The sequence below is a fragment of the Lissotriton helveticus genome, chromosome 11 (genome assembly GCF_964261635.1).
Source record: "Lissotriton helveticus chromosome 11, aLisHel1.1, whole genome shotgun sequence".
Classification (NCBI taxonomy): Eukaryota; Metazoa; Chordata; class Amphibia; order Caudata; family Salamandridae; genus Lissotriton; species Lissotriton helveticus.
In genome coordinates this window covers 6,543,425-6,553,036 of record NC_136072.1, presented here as the reverse complement: position 1 = coordinate 6,553,036, position 9,612 = coordinate 6,543,425, and the positions used below count along the sequence as shown (strand labels likewise).

At 40.8% G+C, this 9,612-nt stretch overlaps 1 protein-coding gene across 1 annotated transcript in view; it reads right to left on the bottom strand.

The window, feature by feature from the left end:
* Positions 1-5,957: 5,957 nt before the first annotated feature.
* LOC144791012 (putative cation-transporting ATPase 13A4) overlaps positions 5,958-9,612 on the bottom strand; it is a 315,251-nt gene continuing 311,596 nt past the window's right edge. The window contains exon 30 of the mRNA XM_078665643.1: positions 5,958-7,736. Coding sequence (XP_078521769.1) covers positions 7,467-7,736 — 270 coding nt within the window. The 3' untranslated portion in view covers positions 5,958-7,466. The remainder of the gene's footprint in view (positions 7,737-9,612) is intronic.

Below are 9,612 nucleotides of genomic sequence, written 5' to 3'. Positions count from 1 at the left end.
GTAGTAACTAATAAGCAGTTAAATATTATTTTATTAAGAAATATGTAATTGATTATTAATTATGTAAACCGTGTAATAATTATATATTTTGTTATGTTTTTGGTGTGGGCTGCTACATTAGTAGGGATATAGGGTGGGGAATTAATTAATTGATAATTACCAATGAATTGTTAATTGGTAATTATTTAATTGATGGTCAGTTATGTAAATTGTGCTATACTTATTTGATTGAGTTACATTTTAGTTGTGGGAAGCTGGGTTTGTAGGGGTCTAGGGTGAAAAGTTAATATAGTAATAATTAATTAACAATTAACTATTAATTATTTTATTTTATGTAAATATGTAAGTAATGGTATATTTATTTGTTTTTGTTATATTTTGCGGACTTCTAGGTTTGTAGGTGTACTGGGTGGGAAGTTAGCTAACTGATAATTGAAAAACAATTATTTAACCCCTTGCAAGCTCATGACGGCCCTGTGCCATCATGGGTCACGGTGGGCATTTGCTGACGACGGCCAGGGGCTATCCCGCCCACTATGTAAATCACCCACACAGCGTGAATATTTGCTGTACATGCGCAGGGTTAATAATTGATATGGATTTTTTCTTAGTAATTATATATATGTAAAAATTGGTTTTAGTTTTTTAAAATGCATACACATATTTTTTAGGCTAATTTTTTATTTTTTATTATGAGTTTATTTTTTTACTTTTGTGGGGTTACTCATATAAATGTAAAGTTTTTAAAGTGAAGTATTTTCCCTACTCTTGCTTAGACTGCAGTTGGAATGGTAAAATGAACATCTTCGTAGTTCAACACTGTCCTGACTTCCGACTGTTTCGTTGTTTGGAGTGGGAGTGGGAATAGTACATTTCACACCTCTGAAATCCAGTGCTTTCTCTACTCTTGCAGAGACTGGGGTGGAAATAGTAAATTGAACCCCTCCGAAATACAACAATTTCCCTACAGCTGTATAGACTGGAGTGGGACTTGAAAATGTCATCCCTACGAACTACAACACTTTCCCTACTGTTGCATAAACTAGAAGGGGACTAGTATATTTAATATTGTCAGAATCCAAAAGTTTTTCAAATATTGGTTGAATATATTTTATAGCATTACTTGTTTATTTTCCGTATTTTATAATAATTGTTTTTATTTTAAAACTCATTAGAATTTGTATAGCTTTTTTGCAAAGATGATTTTTGGATTTTCAATTGTTAATACTTTATTTACTGCCTACTTTGATTGTCATATTTTTTCTTATTTCATTGTTTACATTTTTTATGGTTTTCATGTGCACCTTATGTTATTTATATATATTCACTGATACTTAGGTGTATATGTCAGTGACAACATTAACATTTTAAACTATAAAAAACACTGAAATTCATAAGTTATAGTTATCAGAGCTAACGATTACTTGCGCTCCCGCAGTACTCTGCAAATGTCAAAGTATGGGTCAAAAAAAGCAATTCCCTCAAAACGTATTTAAAAGAAATCTTGGCACTTTCAGACAATAGCAAAAATCTTCGGTACCCGTATGTGTGGTTTGTCCTAAGACATTTTATAGGAATGAATGAAACATTTTACGATATGAAGCTGACATTGACACTATATTGATTTTATATGGTCCAGACTTTGACTTGTTCATGGTACATTAGGGCCGCTCACACACCATTTAATCGGGAATGTGTGGAAATGCTGGATAGTAGGACTTTGGCCAATCACACAGATTGCAGAACTTTCTTAGAAATGTGAGGAAAGTGTGTTATCTTAGCCAAATTTCGATGTTGGAAGGGCATTCCTCATAAGAAAATGTGGTGGGATCCAAGTAATTCACACCAACTAACACTGCTACGGGTGCTGGTTTTCAGGAATGTCTGTAATTATAGGTTTCTCTAGGTGGCAGCCGACCCTGGTCACAAATACCAAAGCTACCCACATCCCAGAATGATTGAAAATCAAAGGAAAAATTGAAATGTCGCCACCTTGAATTTTGGGACTTTCCTACCACATGGATAGACCCGCCCACACAAGAAGGATGCTATTTTAAAGGAAGAATTGTGTGAATATAGAATGGTAGAACATTTGTTATTACATATTTAAATTCTATCAATTTTTAGATTCCAAATTAAGGTTTGCAAGAAAGAAAGATTTGCATGAATATACACTATTCCTAAACTTAGATTCTTCACAAATTTTAAAAAATGACCAGCTTTCATAGTGGCTATGTTTCGTTTACTCAATCTTTTCTTATCAATTGATGCAATGTACATGATTAAAACAATCATTATAATCTGCAGCTCAGTTGATGGCTCTGGGCTGGGTATCACATGTTCATGGACAATGAATAAACACTATGGGGTTGATTCCGATTCGGTAAAATGCCCTCCGAATAGCCGTACAGAGTTTTTTTCCCGTACGAATCGTATGTAGAACCGTACCCGTACGTACAATGTAGTACGATGTGGACCCACAACAGTTCTCCGTACGAATCGTACCGAAGACCGTACAACCCACAAATCCATACGAATCGCATTTGGAACGCGCAGTACGCGATGTCCGTACGGATCGAAGCTGCATTTTCCGACCCAGCAAGTACGAATCGCATCGACAACACTCCACATAACTCTTTTTCTACGGGAGCTTAAAACGTCTGTTAAAGCAGATTTCGCCTCGAAATGCGTACGAAACGGACCCCCCTGGGTACGGTGTGTACACCCCTATGATTGCAGGGGTACGGTGCATCGCGGGATGGTGCGTACACCCCTGGATTTCAGGGGTACGGTGCGTATGTCCCCGTGCGTACACCCCATGATCATAGGTGTACGGACCGTAGGAGTACAGGTCGTACACCCCAAGGTTGTAGGTGTACGGTGCGTACACCCCGTGCATACACCCCTTGATGTTAGGGGTACGGTGCATATATGATAGTGTTGTCCTCCGTACGAATTGCTCATACGCGACATTTACCGTACAAATCGCGTACTGATTCCCCGGTCCAGATCGTACTTGGTGGGTCCTACGGCATTTTTACGAATCATACGGTCCACTGCGTGGGTAGATGTCTTACGGATTTACCTTTCGTTTTCGTACAGTTCGCAATTATTCAGACGTATTTTCTTGCAACAGATCGTACTACGCAATTTGGACGGATCCGTACGATTCATACGGAAACGGCTACAAATACGAATCGTTGTACGGATTTGTTTCCCGAATCAGAATCGACCCCTATATATCCCGGGAATGGTAAAAGTCTGATGGAAGCAAAGTGGTGCTCCTGTTGTAGATCATGCTTCAGGTCAACAAAGTACACATGAAAACACTGTCATCTATTTCTTTATTTCCCACTTACCTTCTCTACTTTTTGCCATATACATGTTATTATGTTTGCTCTATTTCCAGTGTACAGGATTTGATAATCAACATCAGACCTCATAAACATTTTCAAAGCAGAATCTTGACATAAAATAAAGGAACAACGGAACAGGAAAACTGACATCAGGGACCAACATTGAGCTCATAATAGAATCATATCAATAGTAAAAAAAGGTATAAAAAGTATAAAATCTGAATAGTGAACAATGATCCCATTTCTTCATAATATAGGGTGGGAGGTTGTTTACGATCCAAATGGAGCTTATATATTTTTTTATTTGAAGTTTCAGGTTCTTTGGGAAAATCATGAGTGATTGTTTGTTAAATTAAGACCTTTGTCCTTTTTTCACAAATCTACAGCTTTCTGTGTTCATAGCTATGTTTCACACTGCTTTCCTCGACAAACAGCAAGTAGGTTGAAACCACAAAATTAGGAGATATTGACTAACATTTAAAAATTGCACACTCGGGGCCTCATTTATGAAGTTTTGGTGCAGGGCAGCACAACTAGAAGTTTTGCTGTGATGAGTCAAAAGAAAAGGGCAGGAATGTGCCGTCCATATCTATGAGATATATGTCATGTTATATGCATTTGTAACACGCTCGGCTACTCCAAAGAGTGTCCCGGCACGAGATATGGCACATACCTGTCCTTCTCACCTGGGCGGGCGCACAATGGACTGCCATGCACCAACAGAAGCACCATTGCACCATGGTGCAAGGGTGTCTGCATTTTAGGGGTGATTGTTTCTGTGCAGGAGGGGACACTTTCCTGCACAAAAAGAATCATGAGAGACATTTTCCTCTTTGTTTGCAGCAGAATGCAGCGCAGAAAGAAAAAGAACAAACCCAGGAGAAATAAATGTATTTCTCCTTGTTGCGCCTCCCTTTCATCTCCCCTGGGAAGGCGTAAAAATCTGATGCATTCTGTGGTTTATGAAACCTTGTAAATCTGGGACTGTTCCAGAATCCATGGGTGTTGCGTGAGAACACCCACAGCAAAGTCCATGAATTGCCTTTTTCACGCAGAGTACTGCATGTATTCACAAGGCCATAAAAAGCCAAGCAGGGTGACTTTACGTGGCCTTGTACATAGAGGCCAGCAAACTGCGCCACCCAAACATAAAAAAAGTGACACTACAGTGGTGCAAGGGGCCTCCTAAATAAGGCCCTTAGTGGTGTAAAAATGACTTTGTCTGTCCTGAAATCTAGGAAGAAGGTGATCTTGGCACAATAAATGTTTTATTGATGCCATTTTTAGAAAAAGTAACATTTTGTTTTCATTTTAAAAAACTGAAAAAACAGTGTTCCTACATTTTTGGTTATTTTCTCAGTTTGCTCCAAAGATATCTACAAACCCTCTGGATTTAGAATCCACAGCATTTGGGGAAAAAATACACATATTTGGCTGAGTATGGTTTGAGGAAAGAAAAATTCTGATGGCCTAAGTGCAAAAAATAGCAATCAAATGTCAACACTGGGGGAAAAGCCACAGCACTTTACTGGGTTAAAGCCTGAATGCTGCTTGAGCTGTGTACATGAGTGTCTGTAGTAGTGTTAGTCTGTTTCCATGTGTTTGTTTGAGTGCATGAGTGTCTGTAGTAGTGTTGGTCTATTTGCATCATGTTCCTTTGTGCACGAGTGTCTGTAGCAGTGTTGATCTATTTGCATTAGTGCGTCCGTTTGCATGAATTTCTGTAGTAGTGTTAGTCTGTTTGCATGTGTGTGTCTGTATGCATGAGTATCTGTAGTAGTGTTGGTCTACTTTCATCGTGTTTCTGTGTGCATGAGTGTCTGTAGTAGTGTTGGTCTGTTTGCATGTGTGTGTCTGTGTGCATGAGTTTCTGTAGTAGTGTTGGTCTGTTTGCATGTTTGTGTTTGAGTGCCTGAGTTTCTGCAGTAGTGTTGGTCTGTTTCCATGAGTGCATCTGTGTGCATGAGTGTCCGCAGTAGTGTTGTTCTGTTTGCAGGTGTGTGTTTGAGTGCATGAGTGTCTGTAGTAGTGTTGGTCTGTTTGCATGCCTGCGTCTGTGTGCATGAGTGTATGCAGTAGTGTTGGTCTGTTTGCATATGTGTGTTTGAGTGCATGAGTGTCTGTAGTAGTGTTGGTCTGTTTGCATGCCTGCGTCTGTGTGCATGAGTGTCTGCAGTAGTGTTGGTCTGTTTGCATATGTGTGTTTGAGTGCATGAGTGTCTGTAGTAGTGTTGGTCTGTTTGCATGCCTGCGTCTGTGTGCATGAGTGTATGCAGTAGTGTTGGTCTGTTTGCATATGTGTGTTTGAGTGCATGAGTGTCTGTAATATTGTTGATCTGTTTGCATTAGTGCGTCTGTGTGCATGAGTGTCTGTAGTAGTTTTGGTTTGTTTGCATGGTTGTGTCTGTGTGCATGAGTGTCTGTAGTAGTGTTGGTCTGTTTGCATATGTGCGTCTAAGTGCATGAGTGTCTATAGTAGTGTTGGTCTGTTTGCATGGTGCTTCTGAGTGCAAGAGTGTCTGCAGTAGTGTTGGTTGGTTTGCATGTGTGTGTCTGTGTGCATGAGTGTCTGCAGTAATGTTGGTCTGTTTGCATGCCTGCGTCAATGTGCATGAGTGTCTGCAGTAGTGTTGGTTGGTTTGCATGTGTGTGTCTGTGTGCATGAGTGTCTGCAGTAATGTTGGTCTGTTTGCATGCCTGCGTCTGTGTGCATGAGTGTCTGCAGTAGTGTTGGTTGGTTTGCATGTGTGTGTCTGTGTGCATGAGTGTCTGCAGTAGTGTTGGTCTGTTTGCATGGTGCTTCTGAGTGCAAGAGTGTCTGCAGTAGTGTTGGTTGGTTTGCATGTGTGTGTCTGTGTGCATGAGTGTCTGCAGTAATGTTGGTCTGTTTGCATGCCTGCGTCTGTGTGCATGAGTGTATGCAGTAGTGTTGGTCTGTTTGCATGTGTGTGTTTGAGTGCATGAGTGTCTGTCGTAGTGTCGGTCTGTTTGCATGGTGCTTCTGAGTGCATGAGTGTCTGCAGTAGTGTTGGTTGGTTTGCATGTGTGTGTCTGTGTGCATGAGTGTCTGCAGTAATGTTGGTCTGTTTGCATATGTGCGTCTAAGTGCATGAGTGTCTATAGTAGTGTTGGTCTGTTTGCATGGTGCTTCTGAGTGCATGAGTGTCTGCCGTAGTGTTGTTCTGTTTGCATGTGTGCATCTGAGTGCATGAGTGTCTGTAGTAGTGTTGGTCTGGTTACAACTACCCCCACTTCCAAACTTAAACCTAAGTGAATCCGGCACACGTGGTGTAAAAAAGGTGGGGAAGTGTGTGCAGCACCAACATCTTTAAAATATCTGTAGAGCAAGGAAAATCTTGAAGTGAAAAACTATTTAGAACAATACAAATGGAAAAATGAAACACAAGTATGTAGCAATGTAAATAATCCACAGGGGGCTTGTGTCAGGCAGAGTACATTATCTTAGTTTTCCTTCTGCACTAGAGAGTCTTCTTAATTTTGTAAATGTCAGAATTCTCAGCCAGTTGTCCAGAATGTGTGTTTCTGACTTGTCCGTGGGTCTGCACCGGAATGGTCGTCATTGTCTCAGTTGTCCGTGACATTTGATTTCAAGCCGCAGCATCGAGAGGTCAATGATGGCGCCAACCCTTCAGAAGTAGAGCAGCATGGCTGATTTACCTGTGACGTCCAATGTGACCTTTATATTCTAGGTGTCCACAGTGCAACCTCGAGGGGTGGACGCAGGTAGTATTTTCAGGACCTCCACATATATACATATAGATACCTGTGCGGAAGATGTATTTCAATTAGAATCATTTCTTGAGTTGGTGTTTCTCCTGAAGATGTAGCTCAGAAGCCTCAGTCCTGGACCAACGATAGATACCCCTGCTTCATCCATGGCCTTACTTTGTAGCACCTGAGCTGAGGGTTGGACAGCAGGCGATAGCACAGTCTTGCAACATTTACCTTTGTTTTCTGTTTCAATCTTCCAAATACATCTTCAACTGTGATCATTATAGCTTTGCAGGCTCATTTCCCACCGAATAAAATATATCTTTTATTGTATACACATATTTAAAAATATAAACGCCTTCCTTTGTGAGTAGTAAATTAATGCAAATGCCCATTGGCACAATGGCCCGGAGGCTCCTTCTCGTCTTTCTCTCCCCTAAGGAAGTGGTCCACCACTGCGGGGTTAGAGTAGAACCCGCCGTCCTCCATCTGTACGGCAAGTGAGGAGGGGTGGAGAGTCACATTAACCGGGGGCCAGTCGGTCTCCAGCTCCAGGATCTGTCTCAGTGCCTTGTACCGGCTCGGGGGGCGGAGCTTCAGATGCATCTTCACTCGCGTCCAGAGTTCTCGGTTTCCAATGATCACTTCCTACAAAAGAAAATAGAATCAAGTCAAACAAAAAAAACATCTTTTTCTCGGTTCATGTACGAAAGGAGCTAAAACTCCATCTCAATACACAGGATATTCTGAAGTTTGAAACGAGTCACTTAGGGCCATATGTATCCTTCATTTTACCGGTTGCAAACGGCCGGATTTGCAGAATGGAGTCGTTTGCGACTTGTAAATTGCATTTTGGGATGTATGAACTCCAACTTGCGATTCGTTAACATGTTACCCAATCGCAATTTGAAATGGAAAATACACACCGATTTGATATTCGGAAGGGGCGTGTTTAGGGCGTCTGTTCCTAATTCCGAATCGCAATGGTAAGTAAGAATGTTTTGGGACCGAAATGCGGTTGCAACACATTCACAAACTGTAAGCGGTCCCTTGGGGACCCCTTCCACTTTGGGAATGGCAGCAAAAACATTTTTTCAGAGCGGGCGGTGGTACGGGACCACTGCCTGCTCTTAAAAAATAAAAACAACATTTTCTTTTTTCTTATTTACAGGCAAATCGTTTTCCTTTAAGAAAATTTGGCTGCATTTAAAAAAAAATATATTTCATTATTTCAAAGCAATCACGGGCATGATGGTCAGCTGACCGCAGCAGGCCACCACCACCATTTTAGCGATTCCTTATGGGTCGCAAATTGCGACCTACCTCATTAATATTGATGATGTAGGTTGATTTGCGATCCACTAGGAATCACTAAATGAAACCCACGGAGTTTCATACATTAGGAATAGCGATTATCTAATTGCAATTCACAGAAAATTGTATTTATGTAATCTCTATTTCGAATAGTGATACATATGGCCCTTAAAGTTGAGGGAGACACAGTAGATAATTAGCCGGTTAGCCAACTTATTGAGAACAGATTATCCTATGCAGAGAACAACGCTAGAGCTATAGCTGGCGTGACCTAGTCACATACATAATTTTATACACGGGACTGCTACAAACATGGGGGTGACTGAAGAATAGTGGATGGGGAGTCACCACCACATATCCAATTGGACGCTACCTTCCACTGATCCCGTTGTCATGTAAAGCCAAGTGTACAGAGAAAGCATTGAGGCCTTAAAGTTCTCCAGCATGGCAGATGTCTGTGTTCTGCAAGAAGACCTTTCAGGCCATTAATGGAAGTGTTTCAGATGGAGATGCTTCTGCTATTGAGAACTCTCTGGTTGGCATCAACTGCACTACTGTGCATAGGCATTGCTGTGGGTGGAGTCTCCACGTTGGGCGCCATGATACAACAACAGAAAGAGTCTGCTCTATCTTTTTATGTGTGGAGACCCCGCAGTCGTAAAGATACTACTAGTAAAATACCTTTGTGAATAGTAAACAATCGTAAGATTTTTCAAAAAGTGTACATTTACCTGTGTGAATCTGGCCCTAAAAAAGCATTTAACGAACAAACAAATTAATAGCAACACCACATAGTTGAAAATCAAGCCAAGGAAAAAACAGACCCTTCAAGGATGATGGTGTCAAAAAAAGCAGTGGGAACTTGAACGAAAAGTGTGTTGGGGTGGCCCACAGAAAAGTCATTAAAGAGGTGAAATGGTAGCAAGTGAACAGGATGTGAAAGAGAAGAGGAGGTGGAGGGAGAAGAGAATTCACACATGACTTGTAGAAACAAAGAAAGACCATTTAAAGGTGGTTTACACTTTCCAAAAGCATGGAAATGCAATATCAAAAAAGACATTTTATGAACTGGTTTCTACCAAATGCTAAAGTCCATTGTTCTTGAAAATTACATAATCTAGGTGGCATGGCTTTGCAGAACTTTTAATGACTGAATTAGATTTTCTGTGGAGTCTGACTTGAGAAGCATGGGGATGGGAGGGGTGTACGC